Source organism: Solea senegalensis, linkage group LG11 (assembly GCF_019176455.1).
Source record: "Solea senegalensis isolate Sse05_10M linkage group LG11, IFAPA_SoseM_1, whole genome shotgun sequence".
In the NCBI taxonomy this organism is placed as follows: Eukaryota; Metazoa; Chordata; class Actinopteri; order Pleuronectiformes; family Soleidae; genus Solea; species Solea senegalensis.
The window spans coordinates 21,674,919-21,699,680 of NC_058031.1; the positions used below are offsets into that span (position 1 = coordinate 21,674,919).

The 24,762-nt window shown below is 39.9% G+C and overlaps 1 protein-coding gene across 3 annotated transcripts in view; it reads left to right on the forward strand.

The window, feature by feature from the left end:
- LOC122777478 (dedicator of cytokinesis protein 3-like) overlaps positions 1 to 24,762 on the forward strand; it is a 69,932-nt gene that overhangs the window by 19,149 nt on the left and 26,021 nt on the right. For all 3 annotated transcript variants that reach the window (XM_044038754.1, XM_044038755.1, XM_044038756.1), the window contains exons 4-17: positions 194 to 249; positions 4,631 to 4,727; positions 8,422 to 8,570; positions 10,508 to 10,592; positions 12,188 to 12,229; positions 13,298 to 13,452; positions 13,559 to 13,640; positions 13,732 to 13,792; positions 14,610 to 14,757; positions 17,437 to 17,525; positions 19,526 to 19,651; positions 22,574 to 22,698; positions 22,855 to 23,017; positions 23,171 to 23,277. In XM_044038754.1, the coding sequence (XP_043894689.1) occupies positions 194 to 249; positions 4,631 to 4,727; positions 8,422 to 8,570; positions 10,508 to 10,592; positions 12,188 to 12,229; positions 13,298 to 13,452; positions 13,559 to 13,640; positions 13,732 to 13,792; positions 14,610 to 14,757; positions 17,437 to 17,525; positions 19,526 to 19,651; positions 22,574 to 22,698; positions 22,855 to 23,017; positions 23,171 to 23,277 (1,485 nt within the window). The remainder of the gene's footprint in view (positions 1 to 193; positions 250 to 4,630; positions 4,728 to 8,421; positions 8,571 to 10,507; positions 10,593 to 12,187; positions 12,230 to 13,297; positions 13,453 to 13,558; positions 13,641 to 13,731; positions 13,793 to 14,609; positions 14,758 to 17,436; positions 17,526 to 19,525; positions 19,652 to 22,573; positions 22,699 to 22,854; positions 23,018 to 23,170; positions 23,278 to 24,762) is intronic.

Genomic DNA, 24,762 nt, shown 5'->3' on the forward strand with positions numbered 1-24,762 from the left:
CCAGAACAAAGAATAAATATCCATCTGCAAGGTAAGCATGCCAAGAACCACTTTATATAATAATTCTAGCATTTAATACGCGTTAGCCGAGTCCACCAAATAAACACAAACACAGCACACTGTATTTTACTTTTTACTAAAAACACAATCCTATCACACTCTGTAACGTCTCTGCTCCTTCTTCTGTCCACAGGGTATTTTCCCGGTCAGCTATGTCCACGTGAAGAAATCCACAGTGACCAACAGAGGGTGAGTTTCATGGTCATGTTTCTTTTTATTTAAGCATGTGCAAGATCCAAATTAGCAGCACTCTGGTCTAGCTTTTTTTTTAAAAATGGAATTTATTGTGAACACTTATACACCCTCCTACACCCACAGACATGTAATATGAACAAAAGAAAACAAAGCAGAAGTAGCGAGCTATTGTTCCGATGTGCTGTTTTTGTAATGTTCGCGGCCACCCACAGTCACAGAAACACCAGTTTGGGCTTGAATTGCCTCTGTGCACTTACAAGCATACACTACAAGTTGCACTTGAATCTATTTACTTTGTGATATTACCAATAAAGGGACTTCAAGTCTGCAATCAGAGGAAAAGTACATTTAATCTCCTCCATTCATGACCATTTTGAGCCAAACGAGAAGTTAGTTTACATTCTCACCAACCACTGACTGAGTTTAGGAGAGAAAGTGATTATATGGGGTGGAGGATGTTGAAACCAGGCAGGAGGCATAGAGAGAGACCACAGAGAAGGTTCATGGATGTTGTGAAGCACATGAGGACAGTTGGTGTAACAGAAGAGGACACAAGGTAGAGGACAAGATGGAGGCAGATGATCTGCTGTGGTGACCCGTAAAGGGAGAAGCTGAAAGGAAAAGAATTATATCACGATATCTTCTACTGTGGGTGTTGAGCTTTACTGTTTTAGCTCCCAGACTGTGGTCTTTTCTCTAGGGCTAAATATATGGTTACTACCCCATTTTGTTTTAAAAACTGCACTTAAAACTCCTGTTATCCAAAATGGTGAAGTTAAATAATTTTACAGGCTCATTTTTAGACTTTTGGAAACAACGACGTAATTACCTCCATTGACTTCCCCATTGGTTCTTATCAGCCATGACTCAACTATCAGCTGTGAACAAAGTGCTCCCCTTAATACTGTACTTTCAGTTTAAGTTTCACCTCACTTTTTTCGATTACAGTGAGTATGTCCGTGATTTGATTCCAAGATGCACTGCATCCGCAGTTTTCTATACACATGCACATGGCTGCTTTGTCATCAGTCAATACAAGCAGTCAGATAGAAATGATCCACTCTCACTCTCCTATAATTTAAACAATTGCAAAACAAAACGAAATGCTTCTAGCAATTATAAAATCAACAAGTAATGTTTCCAAACCGTGTACATGTTCTTTGAAATATAACATTATCGGTGTCATTGACTTTAAATCTATTTCTTATTAAGCTGAGACATGTAGTAAAAGCAGCCAGTTAAATTTTACTCCAGTTTACTGCGGCACTCCGTATTTTATGTAAGAATGGAGTGCAATTCAAAATGCTGCAGACCAGTCGTTGATTCTCTCTACAGATCCATCTACTAGCATTTTACAGACACATACTGGAAGATGATATTAACACTTTATAGCTCTTATCAAAACAAGGTTGCATAGTGCTTTACAAATACAATCCAGAATTGGATAAAATAAAAACTAACAAAGACGACACGCAAACAAACATCAGATCAGTTAAAACCAGTTAAGAATCAGGCTTTGAAAGGGCTTCCTTGTCAATACTTTCTGTAAAGATGTGAACTAAAACAATAAAATAGTCTTCACTCATTACAAAGAGAGTGATGCAGAGCAATCAATAGCTCAATGACAGGGCATTGACATGTGTATCCCTCCCTCCTTTGTCATCTAATTTACCCTCACCAGTGATCTGTGACGATCTAATCTTCAAGCAAATTACCACTTGTCAACTTCTGATATTTACCTGCATGCATGCACACACGCCGCACACACGCCGCACACACAAACCATCTACAGTTCTTGTCACAATACCTGTCCACAGCTGCACAGGCGAGAATAGAGACAAAGACATGCAGCTCAGCTCTTTATCAGCTGCACTTATTGATGTTCAATCTGCAGACTGAGACCTGAGGTTTGATTGTGGACTGGGACTTTGCTGTTATGTCAGTTGAGTCACCACATAGCACGAGGACTCTTGTTTGCTCTCAGACAATTAAAAGTACAGACTCGGAAACTGACATTATTATACACCCGCGCTCCGGGAGTTGTACTTTGGGAAATCTGCTTTGCTGTCTCATGGAGTTAATGAGGTGACACACCTACTGCATCTCTATAGTTCTCCCAAAGCATACCCTCCACAGACTATCACCCTGATTCATGGTGTAATAGAGATGTTTCCCTCATCGCAGGAAACAGTGATACAGTCTGAAAGTTTGCAGCGGAGGTCAGAACAAAGTGCCACGCGAGATTTAACCTGTGCTTTAATGTTACTGCAGATCTCCACCCATGTTTATAACTGCAGCTGGAGATAATATCAGTGCTCTTCGTGATTTAGCCTCACTGTCAGATAAATCTTTAAAATGATGCCCCGAGGCAGCAACATGCAAGCATGTTGTTTTCTGTGTTTATGTAGGGCAACTTACAAAATGTTTACGTATGGACTACAAATGACTTTACTTATTACTTATTTCTTTACTCTGAAAGCAAATACTTTGTGTAATAGCCAGCAAGGCAGCCTGACTATCAATAGCTTATTTAAACCTTTTTTAGGTTTCTCAAAGACATACTGTTTAGACTATAGCTGACAAGTAAATTGCATACATTCGAAGAGGAAATTACGTTCCTAACAGCAGGTGGCAGTAATCTGTATTTGTCATTGAAAAAGGGAAACAGGAAGACCTAATCAGTGGTGGGTGGCACATATTCAGGGTCATGACAGAGAGGCTAGATGAGCTTGTCATAGTTGTATTTGTTGTATGTCCAAACCAACTAAGATATATATTGAAGAAGGTTCATGAACCCTAGCAGTGTTCCTTTTTTGTTGTTGTTTGCTTATAGCAATCATGAGTAGCAGTGTAGCATCCTACAAGGCTCCTGTGGATGCTGACGAGGGCAAGTGCCGCACACACTGCCCTGAGGGGGACCATGGATGATCATTGATTGCCTAACAGCCGACCATTGTGGTGGTGTGTCTTGGGCTTTAAAGCTGCTGTCAGTGATTTTTATTTTTTGTCTAACTTCCTGTATGGGGAATTATGTGCTGTCATTAAAAAAGTCTCCTCCTTCCTCCCTGTGTCAGCTCATGGACACCACTATTTCACAGCAGCTTTAAGGACCACACAGCGAAAGTTATCAAGCCTGGCTAACACCAGGCGACTGTAGAGCGAGTTGTCTTTGAACTTGAAGGTTGTGAGTTCAATTACCGGCTCTGCTAGTGTACATGCCGATGTGTCCCTGGGCAAGACACGGCTGTGCCAGCAGTCAGTGAATGGGTACGAAAGATGAGTGTTAAAAAAATGTGCTGCACATAGATGCGTTGCGTGAATGGGTATGAATGGCAAAAACTGTAGTGTAAAGCAGCCACTGTATGCAATTGGATAGACCTTCAACCAATCTGACTAATGATAATGTATGCAGAGCAATAAAAAAACGGTCAACGCACGTGCTTGTTGTAGTTTTCTAGGAGCAATGGCTGTCTACTAGTAGTGCCTTATGACTTTGGCTCGGAGAAGCTCCGTGGAGCAAGCCGGCCTTGAGCAGGCCAGGGGAAAAAAAACTTGTTTGTTTGGTTGCAGACTCGGCTCAAAGTTATCATTAGCATGCCATCAAAGAAAACATATGTCACTACTTTGTCGTCGATTTCATTTCCACACCCCTATCGCGAGTGTTACCACGCTGCTTACTCCTGGTACAACATCCTACCTTGTTGACTCTGTGGTCATTGAGATATGACCACAGAGGGCAACGCTGTTGCGTGTAGTCGACTGTTGTTGTTTTGTGTAGGAGTTGCTAGCTCTCTCGATGTGGCTGCACACCTGCGGCCATTTATTCAGTTCATCACACACTGCTCAATTTATGACAGCATGGCCTCATCACCACCACATTTATATACCCTACAGTGCTAGCATTTCCATGGTTACAATGTGCATGATGTTGCAAAACAGTGCTGAATGATAATTTCCACTATTTATTTTTTACAATCTTTGTGAATAATATTATAGTAATGATGATAATAATAATAGCATGTAAATGAATGTATATTTACATGCTATATACCATCCGTGTTATTCAATTCAATACATTTTTATATATCTAATACAATGTAAAACTTACTACATACACTCATACACTTCATAACCTGAGACTACGTATTAAAAGTGGCTACAGTCTTGTTTTGTTTTCAGGCAGTTCTTGTCCTTTTGTCCATGAAAGTTTTGAAATCTTTTATCAGTTTTATTTCATCAGGCATTGAATTCCAGATGTGACTTCTTTTGGTGGAGAAAGCTGATTGCCCAAACCACATTTGGGTTCACGCAACACAAGTGTCCTTGTATACACTCACTTACATATGCTACATGGTGTTTGTATTCTCTGCTGCAGGTTGTGTGAGACAGTGGTGCCCCTGGAGGACCCTATTATCACAGAGACCACCTCCACTCTGCAGGAATGGGGCGTTCTCTGGAAGCAGCTCTATGTGGTGAGTAACACTCAGCAAATAAAACACTCAGCAAAAAAAAAAACATGAGACATGGAAAACAAACAGTTTTTTACTAAAACAAACTACATCTGTCATTGTTTCATTTGTATCCTCCTGAGGGGGTTTGAAGGATTCAGCTTCCAGTATGGTCTTCTACTCTGCATCAAATTCAACACCTCTGCCACCAAGAGTGGTGAATAACCTTAGATGTCATTCTGACTACCAGCCTACAGTTTCTCATACAGACTGTGTAGGGACATAAATGGAGGTTGGATACAGATAATGGCCTGCAGACCTGTCATATGCAATTTCATGCTGTGTCATTCAGCCATTGATTGATCTTAGCCTGCCTCTCATAGTTTCTGCATCATCCCTTAAGATCCACCACCTTCAGACAGCCTTAACTTACCGAGCAAAAGTGATTACTGGAAACATAAAGTATCCTTAATCCAGCTGAGTGTGTGGGGAGCAGGCAGAAGTGGTCGGTAGGGTTTGAATGTGGAGACATTGCAGAGTTGGCATCAAGTTTTTACATAACCTCTCACTGTGGACTGCTCATGCTCTGAGCAGCTAAGGAGCCCAAGGCATTGGTGTAGTGATGTAACTTCCTCTGAAGCCTGACTAATGTGAAGTGCTGATTTAACAGTGCTTGTTTTGGTGCTCACCCCCTGTGTGATATGGGCCATGTTGCCACAGTTGCATCCATAATAACGGGGGTTTCTCATTGGCTTGATGTTGATACATTTTACCTTATTGTTGCCAATTAGAATTCATGGTACCACTTCAGGGAGCAATGGCCTAAGCATAACTGTGCATCTGTTATAATGCACATAATTATCCCTGCAGAAGAGTTGTCCGAGAGGGCTCATCAACCCCGACAAAAAAAATCTTTGTTTTTTAGCAGCAACCAGCCTTTGAGAGTAGGAAGTGTTATTCTCGTTAAATTTACATGGGCAGTGTGGCGGCGCTTAATCTTTCAATTAATGTAAACAAACCTGGATGGTAATGTAGGCTTGTCCTGCCATGGCCAGAACAGAGAGATGTTGTCACTGCTGTATGAGAAATGGTGATGAAACTCATTACGGTGAGAGGTCAAAGCGGACTTGCAAGGGATATTTATTTTCTTCAGTGGCAACATTGTTGTCCTTTTACGTGTGCTGCAGTCTGACAGAGGGGTTAACTTTAAACTGAGAGGTGGGGTAGGCAGGATGTTTAAGTCCTTCCCACAAGATGAGCACATTGCAGATCTGGTCTCGAGGCAATCTCTCCTTCTCTGAAACACAATTTAGATTGCATTCAACAACATCTTCATCATCCCAGAGTCTTTAAGGTTCTTTTTGTTGCTTTGCAAATTATGCAGTTGTTACTAATGCTGAAATATTGACCCTGAAGGAACAGCTGCTTAGTAGAACATATATATATATATATATATATATATATATATATATATATATATATATATATATATATATATGAGCACCCACTCTGTCTGAACTGCCCCGTGACGGGAAAGTTTACTTGTCTCCAGGGTTAGTTAGTTAGATAATAGAAGTTATGTAAGTTAGAATTGCTTGTCTCTTCAGTACTGGGTACCCATGAGAAAAATGGCTCATGCTTACGAACAGATTTACAGTATAAGCTTTTGAAATGTTCGCAAATAAGGACTGCTAGTAGTTTTATTTGTATCTGCCTGCACCTGTCTTCAGTGTCACACATCATTGCCACACCCCCTGTGTTTTGAGACTATCTAAAACATTTGCACATAAATTCACCTTCTTAAAGGGACAACTATGGTCAGTAACAGATTATTTGTCCAGATGAATCATGTGGATCATAAAAGGCTTTTCTTAAATGTGTTTTTATATATATATACATATGTGTAGGTATATACATATGTATGTATGTATGTATATATATATATATATATATATATATATATATATATATATATATATATATATATATATATATATACACATTTAAGAAAAAATGTGTAGGTATATGTATATATATGTATGTGTATATATATGTGTATATATATATATATATATATATATATATATATATATATATATATATATGTATGTATATAGCACTTGAGTAGGGCTGTAACAATATGCAATATGAAACCGAAATCACGACACTCAGATCCACAATCCTGTGTCGCGGTGTGAGAAGGCAGAATCGTGACACACCCCTTCCAACTCCCAGAGTTATCCCTCCCGTTCAGATCCAATGAATCATGTGACGCCTGCCTGCAAAAGAAAGTTGAGCTAGTTGAAGAAGAACGTGAGGAAACATGGCAACCAACCCAGAAATAGTGCATCCTCCCTCTTCATTTAAGTCAGCAGTATGGCAACAATTCGGCTAACCTGGTGGCGATAAAGGACGGCAATCGTGTAGTCGACAAGACCCATACAATTTGCCGTAAATGCTTTAAGTGACAACAGGTAACGCCAGAAACATTGCCAATGCTGACGAAGCGGCCGGATTTTCACCACATATACGATGCTTTGCTCACACTGTTAATCTGGCTGCGCAGAGAGGGATGGGCGTTCACCAGATGTCCCGACTCCTCGGCAGAGTGAGGAAAGTTATCACGTTTTTCCACCGCAGCACAACAGCTGCAGCTGTGTTGATGCTACACCTGCCCTTACACAAGCTGGTCACTGCAGGTGACATTGTCACAGCACAGAGAGCAAGCCTCTTCTTCTGAAGAAGAATATTCAACTCCCTTAAATCAACTCCACAACGAGTTTGGTTTTCTTAAAGAGAAAGGCGTTGTTTATTTGTTTAATGTTTACTTACTTGATTTGTGGTTTCCAGCACAGGCAGTAAGCCTCAGTTACCTCAGTGTGAAACAGTAGCCATTTAATTTACTTTGTAAATGTAAGAGAACTTGATTGAAGAAGAATTTTCAACATGCTCGAATCATCTCCACAGTGGAGTTTAGTTCTGTTTGTTTTTCAACAGTATTTGTTACAAAGAAAACAGAAGTGTTATAGCTTTGGCTATTTATGGCTATTTATATTGTTAATAATTTGCATAGTTAATCTTGTTCTTTGGTGTTCAGTTTATAAAGGTTTTTCAAACGTTATTTAATAAAAACGATTAAACGATTTGTATCACGATTAAAAAATTAATCGTTATACAAATCGAATCGTGGGTCAAAAATCGTGATACGAATCGAATTGTGGGTTTGGTGTATCGGTACAGCCCTACTCTTGAGTAATTATTGTTATTGTTTATCTATAACATGAAGGAAACTGACCTACAACAGCAAGCGGCAAAAACATTTTTAATGTTGTAAATGTTTAGTTAATGCTTGCCGAATAAAACATTTTTGTTAATGTTTGATACCACATTAAAATCAAAACAAAATTAATAAGAACCAGAATTGATGAAATTCAAATGATTCCCATCCCTAGTTGTCTCTCAGATTACCTGATTTAATTATGCTGAAAAGTTTTTGTGGCTCAGTTGATCAGTATCGCCAGAAATAAGATGCCTGTTCCAATTGTATTCCATTAAACTGTCCTGTGTTTAGTTTTTAAATGTATTTAGAAACACACAATATCACAGATTGTGTGTGAGAGTAAGTCTGGGATGAGTTTCATCAATAGTATTTACATAAATACTACAGTAAAGGGAAATCACATACCCTCATTAATCCTGTTTTTGGCTGCATCTACAGAAACACAAGGTGGATCTGTTCCACAAGCTCCGCCACGTGATGAACGAACTCATCGACCTGCGTCGGCAGCTTATCCAGGGTCACCTCGCACAGGACCAGACGCGAGAGATCAAGCGGCACATCACCGTACGGCTTGACTGGGGCAACGAGTGAGTAACTCTTCCGACAAACGTTTGTTCTTAACTGTTGGGCACTAAAGAATACAACATTTCTTTGGCACTGACTGGAGAGATCTGCAGTACTGTGTGTGTGGGTGCATAATAGTTTCCTCCTCTATGATGTAATTTTATGGTTGCTGAGATGAGTGAATTTCCAGTAGCTTAATATCAATGTGCGTCCCCCTGGAGGAACTGTAAGCGATATCACACCGTTGCCAGTTTGTGACCATCCAACTGAGGACTGACAGACATCATCAGCTCAGGCTCAGGAGCAGCTTCATGTAGAGGAAGCCATCTGTCAGTTTAGTATGAATTTCCCTGCACAGCTGCACATGAAAACACACACACACACACACACACAGGTATTCCCTTTGAACTACATCAGCATTAGTGTGTGTCTTTAATGTAATAACACTCAGTAGTGGAGTCTATATTATTGTGCTCAGCAAGCGTGTCCGTGCTCTGAAGTGTACACTGGCGACACATGATCACAGCAGCATTGACTCCATGAAGTGCAATTTTACAGTAATGTACAGAATAGCACACCATAAAGTATTTTGACCCTGCTCCGTATTAAACCTCTTTGTTCAGAGGTCAAGCTTGGTTCACACCTCCATCAAGGCTGGTCTTTTCCCACAGTATCCGTACACTCCTCCATCTATCAAGTTTGACAATTGTTTTTAAAGTAACACAATGTAGGATACAAATAATTGAACCAACAACTGTACAACAACTTTTACTAATTAACTATTTTACATAATTTACCACATTTCAACCCTATTTTCTTTAAGTATGTGATACTTACTCTGATTAAATGAGGTTTGCTCAGAGTATCATGCTTCTTCACATGTAAGTGTTCATCATTTCCAAGTTATAACACAAAGCCATATTGGTTTTCTAACCCCTACATGGAGAAAATACTTATATTAAGAAAAAAAAAACAACTGAATAGTCACTATAGTCCCGTTTTTTTTCGCATGAACAAGAAATGAAGCAATTTTCTTTGTATAAAATGTACTATCATGCTACAACAGCTACTGTGAGAGCCTACTCTACAAGAGCCTATGTTATTGCATTTTATACAAACATGTGCCGTAAAGTAGAATTGTGTCGTTCTTTTTGTGGCATGGATCTGAAACCAGAATTTGCATAGTGCCAAGTGCGATGCAGACCTGCACAGGCTCTGACAGAGGTGCCATTTACCCTGTTCTACGTTCATGTGCTGTCAAAATAATCTTGGTGACATTATTTGAAGGTTGAAATCCTACATTCACTTCCAGTCACTTTCAAGAGACTGGAAAGACTGGATCACCACTAACATCTCATCATTTCTTCCTTTTGACCATAACCTAAATCTGTCCTTTACATCTTGAGTAACGTTTTTAAAAACACACCAAACATTGCTTGGCAGAGGTATTTGTATCATCATAGCATTGGCAAATATGGGGATGTACTGTAGATGACAAAGTTGAAAAAGACTAAAAGTCAAACTTGATGACAAAACATCTGTTTTTGCAGGAAAATGTGTATCTAACTTTACAGTCGATAATTAATGACTTAATTTATGCTCAGTACAGCAATGTGTTGCATTAGAGTGACATCTTGTGTGGGTTGTACATTTGTTTTTATCTGGGCATGTTATTTTTAATTACTGTATGTGCAGATTTTTTGTTGAACGGGTGGATGGAACTAGGGAGTAGGTGGAGACGTTAATGTCAATTTAACCCCCCCCCCGTTCTGTTGTATGGTGTTATAGGGTTCATTATGAAAAACAATATGTACCGCAAACCACAGACATTTTAACATGTTTACAGTAGAGCTGAACATTTTAGAAACTTTCAGTTGTAATATTAACTTGTGTGACATGAAACCTGGTTATTTTTTAATGTGTTTCTCATGTTGTTCTCTCCTTATTCCTCTGTCACCAGGCACCTTGGTTTAGACCTTGTTCCCAGGAAAGAGTTTGAAATGGTGGATCCAGAACAGATCAGTGTATCGGAGCTATACAAACTGGTATGTTGATACTCGCTTGTATTATTCGAAAGATTAAATTAATGTGAATGTGTATACTTTGGATGCTGAAAACGGAACAGTATACTGTATACTAGGGGTGGTATCTCACAATATGGTATCATATTGTCCAGGATCATGACCTTATCAAGACATAGCAAGTCTGCGATAATCGATAAATTAAAATGTCTGTCTAAATTAACAACAAAACATGTCCCTTAAATGGTAAATTTACATTCTTTTTACTGCTGCCTGCCATTATCCTGCTGTCAACCTACTATTAAGCCAGTTAGTCTTCATTCATGTAGCACCACCATAAGGAGTCATGAAGTAGTGATGCTAGTGAGCCAAATTGGCAAGAAAAACAGTTTGAAGGGCCTTTTTCTTTTTTTTTCGTTTTTCAAATTAAAGTATCATATCCATGCCAGCATACGAAGAATCGCATCTCACCAGTCAGGATGATGATATACTGCCATATTGATATGTTGTCCCTCTGTTATTCTACACCAACAGACATTTTATATGTTGCCCTGGCTCTAAGGGTTCTGTCTTTATACATAAAATAAGCTTTTTAAGAGCTGTGTACGTCTGTTTTTATCGCACGCCTTGGTGTTGCATATCAGAATGTGTAGTAGATGTGTCGGGATGTGTGAATGTACTGATTATCAAATCATCCATAAGAAGGTGACTCATGAGGGGGAGAGAGAGAGAGAGCACAGCAATTCAGCTGTTGGAATCATGTGACCTGTTCTTTATGCCGTATTGACTGTGTCCCTTGTCTTGCATCCACACATGGTTGCTCGTTAGCAATGTGGACATGATGCAAACTGACATTTTCCTTTTTTCTTTTTTCCCCCTACATTACATATTTTAGTGTTGGTTGCTGTGACGCATCAACCGGACTGGAAATACAGTTTCATAAATAAATAATGTGTGAAATGTATTTTGGCTGTTGTGATGTTGAACCTGTGCAGGAAGACACAGGCGACTCTCTGAGGCAGTTCTAATTTTAGCAATAGGCAATTACATGTTGTGAAATGTAATGCAACGCTGCTGGAGACAGTCATACAGCAGGGGGATTCTTTCAGGTTACTAGTTGAGGCTCCATATGCTGATCAAAACACTTTCCAACTGCCCTGCAGCCTCCCATTATCCCATTGTCATATTTCTGAGCCCCGTTCACTCGGTGTTTGTGCACCAAATGCTCTGTCCAGAAACAACAGCGTGGCTTTCTCATCGCCAAAAAGCCTCCTGACTCTGTCGATGAAAGTGAGCTTGTTTTTTTTGGCAGGGCATGAGGCCTTGGCGCCTCTTCAGGTTTGGGAATGTTTTTTAGGCTGCAGAGCAGCAGAGAGGTATGTGTGGGCGATAGCCGCCTTGTCCTCTCCGCTCCCACACGCTCACATTTTGCCTCATGTGGGCTTCCTTTAGCGCTGCAGGGAACAGTGGTATAGCCACTCTGCAATGCATGTACTGTAGCTGAAATTATGGGTACCTTGCATCCATTAAGTAAATGTATAAGTCCAGCACTGTGTGGGAAGACTAAACGACAGGCTGACTGACGTGACATCTTTCTTTTGCACCTCTCTCTTGTTTAGCACGTATCCAGCAGACACTGTGGTCAGCAAAGCACAAATCAGGTACAGTCTTGTCAAAAGCTGACAAAATCATCACATCCCTTTCCACCCTCTTTCATTAACTCTAATTTTACATTTCTTTCCCAAACTCAGTATCATTTTCACATTAAAAACCACCAGACAAGAGAACATCATTATATCTAATATATGTTGTGATTTAGTGTAACATGTTTGAATTTCAATGTTTTTGGCACCTTGAAAGAAAGTTAATTTTAATCTTAATTTTAAGAAAGAAAATAAAATGTGTTAATTTGAATTAAGACCTTCCCTTTGATATATTTGAAAATGACCAATTTCATGTAATTGGTCGTCATTTTCTGGACCACTAGTGCTGTAAAGTGTAGAAATGTATTTTCCCCTAAGAATCTCAATAGTGCAATACTGTTGTGAGGGCTGAATCCCAATGGGAACACACATGTATGCACAAATGGTACCAAGTTAGATTTAACAGATTTACATTTGTTTGGAAACACCTGTTGCTGTTTTTGCCATATGACATTTTAGACATAGTTTTGCATGCAGTGAATCTCCCATTAATGCTAAACTGATCAATAAATCAGTCCTAATAGAGGCTCATAGGCTATACTGCCTAAAAGATGAATGTTGCATTAACTTATCACTAACAGGAAAACCTATATTTTTCTACACTACTACACAAGTACACTACTAAATACTAAATGAACTGCTTGTGCAGTAACATGTTTCTCAGTGAAGCCTTTATTGGACATCTACTGGGTCCTTGACGGAAATTAGAACAAGCTTATATCATAATAGTTACAGATCATAAACAAAATTCATTTTCACCACAGTGTGCACCCTCCCTGCAGAAGCTAACAACAAATACAGAACCACCAGAGCGGGAGTTTTCCATCATTCATTCATCATCATGCTGTAAATATAGCATGTACTTGGAGTGACAGGATAAAATAAACTATAGAGGATATATATCATTGAATTATTCACCTCATGCATTACCATCAGTGCTCTGTTAAACTCATCTATATACAGAGACGCAGGCCTCACAGTTAGGACCCTGTCTAGTTAGCGGTCACTTTCTTTTTCGTTTCCCAGAGCGACAGCATGAGACAGCGCCATGGCGACGGTTGCCGTGTCCCTGTGTTGCACCACCTCTTCATTAATCTGAAGAGCTTTACTTACAACAGCATCAGCGAGGATGCAGACGTTTTCTTCTCTCTGTATGACTCTCGCGAGGCCAAACAGATCAGGTACATGGAGGAATATTTAAGAGGCCTTCACGCACGCACACACATACGTGTCTATACTCTAACTTGTTCTATGACTGACTGACTCCCCGCTGTTTTTTTTTTCAAGCGAGAAGTTCATGGTGAAACTGAACAAAAATGGAGGACCAAAGAATCCAGAGAAGGTCGATCGTCTGTGTGCTCTCTTCACGGTAACATCTCTCAGCTTCTGTGCATCAGTACAAATATTCTCCACTTTTTTTCCAACGTTTACACTGACTTACATTTCTTATTCTTTCTCAGGACCTGAGCAGTAAAGACTTGAAGAGAGAACTCTACATTGTTGCACATGTCATAAGGACCGGTAAATAAACCAGACTAGGGTCTAAAATAATATTCTTCATGTTTAAAGTAAACATGAACTAAATATATTCTTTGTTTTTACCTTAAATCGTAGCTTCAATGTCGTTTTTTGTGGTTGTAACATACTATTACACTCTGTACCTGCACTCAGTAACTGCACTATGTACATGATCTTATGTAACCAAACCTGCCAAAATCAGACCCATGAAGCTCAAGTGTACTAAACTGAGGTCATTTAAAAGTACTTAAGTCTGATTAATACTCTATTCTGTTGTAAAATGTGTGGAGCAACATAAATGACCTATTTTGAACAGAAAAAAATAATTGCTCAATCCATTCCTCGCATGTTGTGCACCTGATGAATGCTCTCCTCTCAGTAAAACACTCCAGATTCTTCCTCCTCAATTAAATTTACAACCTTATCAAACCCATCCATTTTGAAACAAAGAAACATTTTTGTGACATTCAATAAGTGTTAAAGTAGTAATTCACCGATTTGCATTTAGCTTAGGGGTAGGGGTAGTATTTTTGAAAAATTGTGCTTCCCAACCTCAGTTTACCCTGAGTTGAGAAATATCTTCATTCTTCTGTTTGTTCCATGCCCACCAGTGACACTGAGGGGAAACTGAGGTTGGGAAGCAAAAATTTTCAAAAATACTACCCCTGTTCTAGTAATACAAAGCTAAATGCAAATCTGTGAAGTATTCCTTTAAGTATTAACCTGGCTGATGCAGCAAGTACTTTTATGGTTTTAATTTGCCCACAAAGCTAATGTTACATAGTGTTGCTTAAGTTACAGAAATTCCTTTTGTGTCCAGGTCGTATGCTGCTGAACGATTCAAAGAAAGGCCCCCCTCATGTGCAGTACAGACGACCCTATGGCTGCGCTGTTTTGGCCATGAGCGATGTTTTCCACACTATCACGGACCTCAAAGAAGAGAAGGACTTTGTCCTCAAAGTTTATACGTGAGTGTCAAGTTGTTGTTTTTTTAACGACTTACTACTTAAAAGTTGGAACTGTCCACATGAATATGTGACACTGGTTTTCACTCTACAATAATGTAATTTTCCATTTTGTTTCTTTTGTAATTTAAAAACTGCTGCAGCTTGGTTTGGCATTGGCCGTTAGTTTGTTAGCTGTTAGCCATTAGCCACAAGACTATTATTTTGTCAGAGAAGAAAGTGGGGAAAAAACGACTTTGTCTTTGTGGATGTGATTGTCCATCACAGACTCTGAGTTACTCGTCATAGTGGTTGGAGAAAGGTAACTGAACACTTGATATATTAGGTGTTCTGTTGGATTTCCTGCTAGTTAGTTAGCTAGTTAGCTTGTAGTGGAATGTTTAAGCCCTGTCTGCAACGTTACATTGTCAAGTCCGCTAAACTTTTGACATCTTAACACCTTTGTCCTTATAATAATAATGTTACCTCAAATAATCTCAAAAATAGCAATAATTTCTGGGACGTTATTTTTTCGGTATAAAATACTTTGCAATAATAATTAAAAAGAAGAAACAAAAATGTGTAAAAAATTTTTAGTACAGATCCATAAATCCATTGGTGTGTTTAAAATTTTCTTTTCGATCGTGTTTCTTTTTGGTGACCGAAATCATATATTTTTTTATGTACAGGATTTATTTGCTTATTTATTTTCTGCTTAGTCAGCGACATCCTAGATAATGTCATCACTTTAACAGCAGTACATATAGATGAATAATGTCGCACAACCCTAGAGATGCTCATATTCCTGTTTATCTTCTGGATAATGATGGAGCAATGTCATATAAATGTAAGTCTCCATTGTTTTCACTGTTAGTCATGAGTTGTATGGCTCCTGCACTTTAGGAAATAAAAATGCTCGTGTAAATATTCTTCTTGCATGATAATCAAGTGCTTCAGTGCTGATGTCTGGTGTGTTTTGACCAGAATGATAATGAAGTTTCCTCTAGAAAATCAATAGTTGCTCACCCCAGGCCTGAGACAGGACACTTGGCGTGTTGTGAATCTGGCTGCCTCTCTTAGGCTTCACCACAGAGAACCACTCTTGTGCACCGGCCGAGGCCGACCCAGTGAAGGAAGGAGACGTGGAGGAGAGAGAGAGAGAGAGAGAGAGAGAGAGAGAGAGAGAGAGAGAGAGAGAGAGAGAGAGAGAGAGAGAGAGAGAGAGAGAGAGAAAGAGAGAGAGAGTGGGAGAGTGGGAGAGGGAGGGTGGGGAGGGGAGGGAGGAGTGGGAGGAGGGGAGGGGAGGGGAGAGAGAGAGAGAGAGAGAGACGACACGACACGACACAGATAACTGAGCATACTTGGAGTACAAAGGAAAATAACAACACGCTCATCATTCTCTCATCATTTAACAACTATAATGTCTCCATATGTCCAAGGAGACATAGTGTCAAAGTAGCTGTGACATCACCCGCTACTGTTTTAGTTAGTGCAGCACCGTCCTGGTTTTGTGAAACCACAACAGATCATATTTGGGGAGGATGCATGTGTGATCTCACTTGTCAGTCACACTATAGATATGTCATAAAGCTTATCTTTACTGTCTTTTTGACTCTAAAGGGGACCATGATTAATAAAAAAAAATAAGTATATATCATGCAGCAATGAAAAAGACCAGCGAGGAAGACCATACATTCATCAGGATAATGTTTATTGAGTAGCACATCAACTGAGAAGCAAGGTCAATTTGTCATAGATATCGTGGGTGAGTTCAGGAGTTGGACCTCAATGCAGGAGACTCAAAGCAGCAAGTTCAAATAAAGGTCAGTTAATGCACCAGGGTAAAAAAAGAAGCAGGAACATAACATAATGATTCCAAACTGACGGAACAAAGTACTGAATGAGTCAACAAGCTACCAGGGTTGACAGCCTTTGTGGGCTGCATTTAGACTGTTACTATTAAAAAGTCTGAAGGGACTGTTGGCCACCGGGAATCTTCACATTATCAAATCTGGCCGTCTTTAAATAAAAGTTTGGACGCCCCTTGAATTAAACAATGTGGCTGAATTTAGACAAAACAGAATTAAAAAATGTTCAGACTTGCACACAAACTGATCCCTAAAGGCCATTAACGAGAATACAGCTTGTGGTCACTTCTCCATTGGCTTCATTTTCCGTACAGCCATCATTTTGTCTATGTGGTTTCCTCCTCAGTGTTCTCTTTTGGTCTGAGGTTGTTTTTACACTTTGGCGTCTTGTTATATGATAGTTTTCTTGTGTCGTATTTTTAGGATAATTATACAGTAAAGTTGACACTTAAAGATTTCTGGAATGGAAAGCGTCTGTGCTCTTCCATTTAAAGAACAAGCAGTGATTCAGTGGTGAGCTGCCTCCAAACTGTCGGCTCTTATAACTCTCCAGTCTGTGCATTTCCTTGTGCCTCTCCCAGGGGCCTGCGGACCCACAGTAATGAAAAAGGCCGGTAGAGAGCTGACTGTCAGGTTTGCTTAGTGTGCTGTGTATTTGGGCTAATGTGCCGCTTGATAGCACCTCCCCCCTGCTGCTACTTTTCTCCAGGAGGAAATCTGCTCTGGGACACATGCTGTTCATATAGTCCCCACACACACATACCTGATCCCCTCCATCTGGACTCACTAATGGGTGTGTTGCTAACACTTCTACCCACCTGTCCTTTCTCTCCAGGTGTAACAATGAGAATGAGTGGTACCAAATACATGAGAACATCATCCGCAAGTCCAACACCAAGTACTCAGCTCCCAGCACCAACTATGGTAAATATGATGTCTCTGTAGTTCTGTTTTGTGTTTTCTTGAAAATTTCACAACAAATTTAACGTCAAAATGATTCCGGAAAGATTTGTCCCGAATGGAATTTACAATTCCATTATTTACATCGACACAAAAGGAAATGATCAGATTGTGGTGTACTTACACATGCATCAAGGGTTTGGAGAGAAAGCGGAGAGAACACAATTAGGGGAGACATTTCTGGCAGAACCAGACTCAGAGATGTGCAATAATCTGCCTCAGCCGGTTGGGGTGAAAAGAAAAATGGGGGACAGGAGGAGGAGAGGAAAAAAGGAGAGGCAGGGTAGAGACAGCATTAATATATACAATCATTTGTTCCCAAAGGCCTTGATAAAAAAATATGAAAAATTACAAAAGATATTGTAGAAACATTAGTAAAAAAAGTTTGTACACACTGGATGGACAACCTTCAACTTACCAGTGCAAGTGTTCCGTGCCAGCGTGAGAGGAAACTACCCTCTCACACTGGTCGTCCATGTTCGTCATTGAAAAAGGGGATAGGAGAACTATCCGGCGGTGGGCAGCACATATTTATTGTATTTTTAATCTCGTTCAGTCATCACAGAGACAAACAGACTTTAAGTCATAGTTTTTGAAGCAAAAGTATTTTCCTCTTTTGATTGGCTGGAGCTAAACAGCTGTGATTCTGGAACATGAATGAATCTAGCGGGACCTGAATCAACCAAACAGTCTGTATAGATGTCATCAGTGATGTGCAGAGCAGGTCTTTTCAATGTCTAGAAACATTTATAGAAATGTTCATTAAAGACTCACTGTATCCTTCCGTGTTGGGCCCACTCATTCATTTGAAACATAGACAAATAGTGTGTTTTCCTCAAGATTGCTGCCAAAGCTAAAATTGTTAATAATTGTTTGAATTTAAAAGGTTTCTTCAGTAATTATCACAGATAAACACAGGATTTGAAGTCTTTTCAAAGTGCCTACTGTTAAACATTAGACACTGAATTTACTCGGCCTGATTTCAACACTTTGAGCTGCTGACTTCAAGGCTCATGTTCACTTTATAGCATGTTTATGAGCCAGTGACTGAACATGTATGGCTCCCTCACACAGAGAATCCTGGAATGGAATGGTGAAATTGCTTTGGAAAAGTTTATTACAGTATATTCTGATGTGTCAATATTGTTGCCGTCCCCATTTGGTGTAATTACAATCCAATGAAGAAGAAAACATAATTGCTCATTTCATTTTAATTCAAACTACTTTGTTGAACTGAATTGTATTAATTAATTAATGCTGGGGTTTCAAAGTTAAAAGCCTTGTATTCAAGAAAAGTAATGCTAGAGACCTTTTACTTTGAGGCACAGGATGGGTTGCAAACAAAGGCGTTGAAGGCTGCGCGACAATAATGCAGAGATTCAGCAGCTGCAGTTAAGTGCCAGATCATCATGACATGTACAACTTCTATCGATCAGTCACTTAAACAGGAAGGGAGCCAAAGCTCTACTCCCCAACATCATCAAACTATGACTTTTGTTGTGTGTTTTGATTTACAGAGTGTTTTGATTCTGCCTAGTGGCAGAATTGACATGCCCCGACTGTATGTTTAAATTGAATTGAATTAGGCGTACTTTTCTTCTTCTTAGCAAGTCACAGTTTTAATAATGACTCATGCTTGAGAAGAAGAATTTTTCACAAGGTTTGTGCAGTACCAGTATGTTTTTCTTTGTGTAATTTCTCCTCCTCTCTGTTCTCCCTGGCTCTGATCACATCTCTCCATCCGCTCTCCTGTCTGTCTTCTCCTCCCCCACATTCTGACTAATGTCCCTTAAATACCACTCTGTCCCTCCCTTCTCCTTTCACCCTTCATTTTCATCCCCCTGCTTTCTTCCCTTCAATCCCACTTTCCTCCCACTACCCCACACCTCTTAATTGGACCTCCCCCCCATTTGCACACACACACACACACACACATATGCCCACCACCATCACCACCCTTTCAGGCCTCATCATTTCCCTGCAGCTGCTGCGTGGCGAGCTCGACCAGATCAGACGGGAGAACCAGGCCGTGTTCAACAGAGCCCTGGCACTCACACGCAAACTGGGTTTCCCTGATGTCATCCTGCCAGGTAAGAAGGTGGGAATGAGGATGAGGAGGGTCAGGAAGAAGGTGCAGAGAAGATGCCACTCTCCCTGGATTATTTAAAAGCCAGGGAGACAGGGAACAGAGGATGCAGATGAAGGAGAGGAGGAAAGACTGACAAAGATGTAAAAAGAGCAAATTGGGCTGAGGTGATGGGGAAATGGTTGTATACCATCTGTTTCACAGCTTGTGATATACATCTACTCTCAGTACTGTACCTAAATATACATTTTAGTTACTTGTACTGTACTTTACTGCCACAAATGACAATAATAATAATTACCAGGTAGTTTTTTTTATGATTTTACAGTGAAACAGCTAGTTTTGTAAATCAATCATATAGATTGTCCTAAAAAAAAATACATTTCAGATGTCTGAGTGTTATTAACAGTTTGAGCAGAGACACCCCCTCTCTAAATGACAAGTAGTATATTCAAATGTCTTTCAGGCCCAAAAAGGCTATGTATTTAAAGAAATACTTCACCGATTTGCATTTAGCTTTGTATTACTAGAATAGGGGAGTCGAGAAATATCTTCATTCCTTTTTTTGTTACGTGCCCACTTGGTCCAAGGCTTGAAACTGCAGCGCCAGTTCCGCACTTTTTAGACCCACTCTTAGGGGGACGAGACCTCTTTCCCAAAATGTACAGTGTCCGCCATCTTTGCTAACAGTTACACTAACAGGACCAAGTGTCACTGGATATTTTTCAACTCAGGGGAAACTGAGGTTGGGAAGCACATTATTTCAAAAATACTACCCCATTCTAGTCATACAAAGCTAAATGCAAATCGGTGAAGTTGTCCTTTAACAAAAGCTCACCAAAAATAATATATGCCTGCTCAGTATTCCTTTAAGTTTGCTACATTAAGTTTGCTACATTGATCATCTCAAAACCTGTTTTTTCTTGTAAAGGTTACAGGGCCCACGTACAGACAAGGCAGGTTTAAATTGGCACAAGGAGAACACAGGTTTACAAACACCCAACTCAATTAGCAGAAGCAAAACTGAGCGACACAACAGGCAAACTGAATGGTTTATTCAGGATAATTAAATAGAGATCAAACACATCGGTGTGGGCCAGACAGTCACAATGAAGGGAAACCAGACAAAGACATGAACTAAAGCCAAAGGTGACTAAGCACTGACATGTTATTCAGGTTTTTTTTTTTTTTCAAACAATATTACAGTTACTAAGCATTGCTGTGTTAGTGTGTTAATAGATTGCAATTTTTCTTATGATGATTTTCTTCATCTTACGATGACGTTTACACACAACCATCAATCTATAAAAGATAACTGTCCAACAGGTCACTTAACAGGCTTCAAACTTGACAGTGACAGGTGACATATCAAGGGGCACCAGTGTGTGCTTTTCTTGAATTTAATGTTGTTTGGCTGTGAAATACAAGAGATATCGGTAGAAATATTTAAATACAGACAGATGTATCACTAAAGGAGCCATTTCTGCGCCATCGAAACACACTTGTTGAATGGCTGCTGCACTAGTTGTCAGAAATATGCAGATACTGACTATTTTTTTGCTTTGAGAGGCTGCCATGTTTGCAGTTCTGCTATTTGACTGCTAATTTTGTTTCAATAAAGTGGATTCAGTTCCATGTTGTACATCACTTTTTGATTAAAGTAAAACAAGACCACTCAGAGAGCGCAGACATCCACCAAAGCTCAAACACTTTGTCAATCTGAATTTACATTAACAGAACGTTATCGCTACGACCATCTTACATAAACATGACAAAATCCTGATCTGATGTTGCTGAGATATACACATTTTAACTTAAATGAAACTTAGTCTAATGGTAGAATTTTGACAAAGATATAATTTTTAGTTTTACCCATCATGAGAGAGATTTTGTGATCTGCCTAAAAAAGGAAGTTGCTAACAGAAAAAAAGGATTCAAAGATAAAGCCAATAAAAACATAACTACCTTGGCGGAGGTAAGGATGAGCTAGTAAGTTATCATTTTCTATTCCAAGTATGCATAATTTTAACCTAATAGGGTTTTCTGAAATTGACAAATATTTGTCTCAATAATTTTCATCAGGGGTATTTTGAAAACTACCTTTACTCACCATCTGTGTGAGATTAGCCTCAATTATCACTGAAAGAAGGTTTCAGAGATAATTTAAAGAGCGAGGAAGGGAGACGTATGATGTTTACTCTGGTATATTTCATCATCTTTCAGTGATCTCCTCTCCTCTCCACTCCTGAAATACCTCCCGATATTGCTCCTTGTGACTCATCTGTCCCCAAGGAAATGACTTGGATATAAATAACTATAATCTGATTTTTTATAAATAACTGCAATATCTTCCTCCACTGTTGCCACTGATATTTATTCCATTAAATACTGACCTCACAAAATGGTGCAGAGGCAGATGTGAGCCACAGTGAATTATAGAGAGCGGGGTCATTTCTCATTGATTAGGATGTGAGGTTGCACAAGTTAGTCCACACACAGCAGTTTTATTTACGCTGACCACTTGTGCTCAGAGCAGAGATTGACATGTGCTGATTAACACTATTGGAGGAGGCGACATGCTTGTAATCAGTCAGGGATTTTTGACTTTTTTTTTTAGCAATTTTCTTGCAGTTGTATTTTATAATTTCCTGCTATGTTTTTGTTTTTTGTTTGCTTGATGCGGTGTATCTTGTTGTTTTTTTATTGTTTCTAATTTTCACAGCAGAGCCACCATACTGTAGTTTGGTAAAACTTTTACTCACATCATTGTTTGTCAAACATAAAAGACTATTCCTCCTATTTAGCATTACGCCTAACATTGTCACTCATTGTGACTCATAATGGACAGTAAGCTGTTGGTGAGTTGATTTTTATGTGACCTGACGTAAATGTGTAAACTAAATCCTTTCCTCTGTAATTGTCATAGGTGACACACGCAATGACCTCTACCTGACCCTTGAGCGAGGGGAGTTTGAAAGGGGAGGCAAAAGCGTCCAGAAGAACATTGAAGTCACGCTCTACGTGCTGTATGCTGACGGGGACACTCTCAAAGTATGACACATATGTGCATGATTTATTCTCGACCATATCATCAATATGTGACTCATGATGAGTGCGACATCCCTCCCACTCATCCACGCATTGATGTGACTTACTTGCTTGGGTTACTTAACTAAATCCCCTTCATGTCTTTACTTTTCTTCTCAGGACTGCATCAGTTTGGGCAGTGGGGAGCCCAGCTCCAGTGAATATCGCTCTTTTGTCCTCTACCACAACAACAGCCCTCGCTGGAGTGAGATGGTGAAGCTGCCCATTCCCATAGATCGTTTCCGAGGGTCCCACCTACGCTTCGAGTTCAGACACTGCTCCAGTGAGTCAGCGATGCTCCCCTATGGCAGGCATCCCCCAGTGCATGACTTTATTAGAACAGATTGGATCGCGCTCGATCCACACAAGTATGGTTGGTGCTGTGATGATGATGATGGTGATGATGATGATATAATGATGATGGGTTGTCTTTCAGCTAAGGACAAAGGGGAGAAAAAACTGTTTGGCTTTGCCTTTACACCTCTGATGAGAGAGGATGGGACCACACTGTCAGATGAGAGCCATGAGCTGTATGTGTACAAGGTATGAGTAGGTTCAACACACACACACTTACTTAGGGCTGGGTCATACTTGTACATAGACAACATCATCGAGAGCAGAGAAACCCAACAATTCACACAATGAGCAAACACCAGGCATCAGTGGAGAAAAAAACTCCCTTTTAACAGAAGAAGAAATCTCTGCCAGAACCAGACTCAAACATGCGCAGCATCTGCCTTGACCGGTTGGGGTGAAAGGAAAAAATGGGGGACAGAGGAGACTTTCCACGTTTGTATGTGCGCAGATGTCTGCTAGCATCCCTGTGACATAAGTTTGAAGACTTTCCAGTCCAACTGGTAGTGCTACTTTGTTTTGGTCCAAAGAAATGATGAAGACAAAGGTAACCATGGAAACTTGCTTTAGGTTATGTGAGGAAGTCCGCCAGTACCCACACATGTTCAACTCAGCACTCGAAGGATACATGAAACACAAATGAGAGTAGTTTTCTGGTGAGAAATAGCCACTAATGAAATGGAATATGACATTGAGTATGAACAGAATCAGATTCACACAATCATTATTTGTTCTCTTTTGAATAACTTTTGGCTTACTTGCCGTTCATTGCCTCCACAGTCGCATTCATTTATTCACCAACAAACAGCCTAACCTCACTGACAGAGAGGACAACCTCTTTGTGTAGTCCACGCTCCTGATCGGATAAACACGGGGAAAGTTTCTCTTGTAGATTTCTTTTTAGAGCCTGACACTCAAGGCAAAGCAAAACAGTATTATGAAATTGCTGGTGAGAGAGCCAATCCTCAGACATTTTGAATAAAAAGTACTACCTGGGTACACCAGAGGAGAGCTTATTGTTCAGGAGCTTAAACTTTACCACTTTACATCTTCAGTACATACAGGAGGAGTCACCCACCTCCATCACAGAGGCATGTGAGGGGAAAAGGTGATGTGCTCGTGCCGTAGCTTGGGTCAATGCCACATAAGTTAGTAAAGACAGCACTGCACTGGTACTATGTGTCCAGTAAGAGCAAGAACCTCAACTTAGATTAATATAAGATTCAGTCTCTTCTAGGCCATTGGCGTGATGTTGGCACAGACTGGAGCAGGGCATCATGACTAGGTGCACAGTCATACTTTTTGTCCGAGCCTTGAACATTAATAATAGTAAAAACCACTGAGGTGGAGTGCAGAGGCCCCTCTCAATCAAGTTCAACAGAGCCTACATGGGTAAACTTACAGTCACCACATCCTATGTACCCGGGAGCAGATGGACACTCCAGCCTGTGGCTTCTCCTTAAAGGATGGAATCTATTAAAGAGAAGCCAGTTAAAACCAACCTGCCAATCTGTATTGTTTAGGGTTTTTCTCACAGGTAATACAGACAGGATGTGGTCAGTATATATCAACAAAGATGTCTCTCTCCTTACCCACGGTGGGATTTATCTGTTGCGTCAGTTGCGATGTCACCTGCTGTTACAACCCCTTTTCCAGACACTTGCTACACCAGAT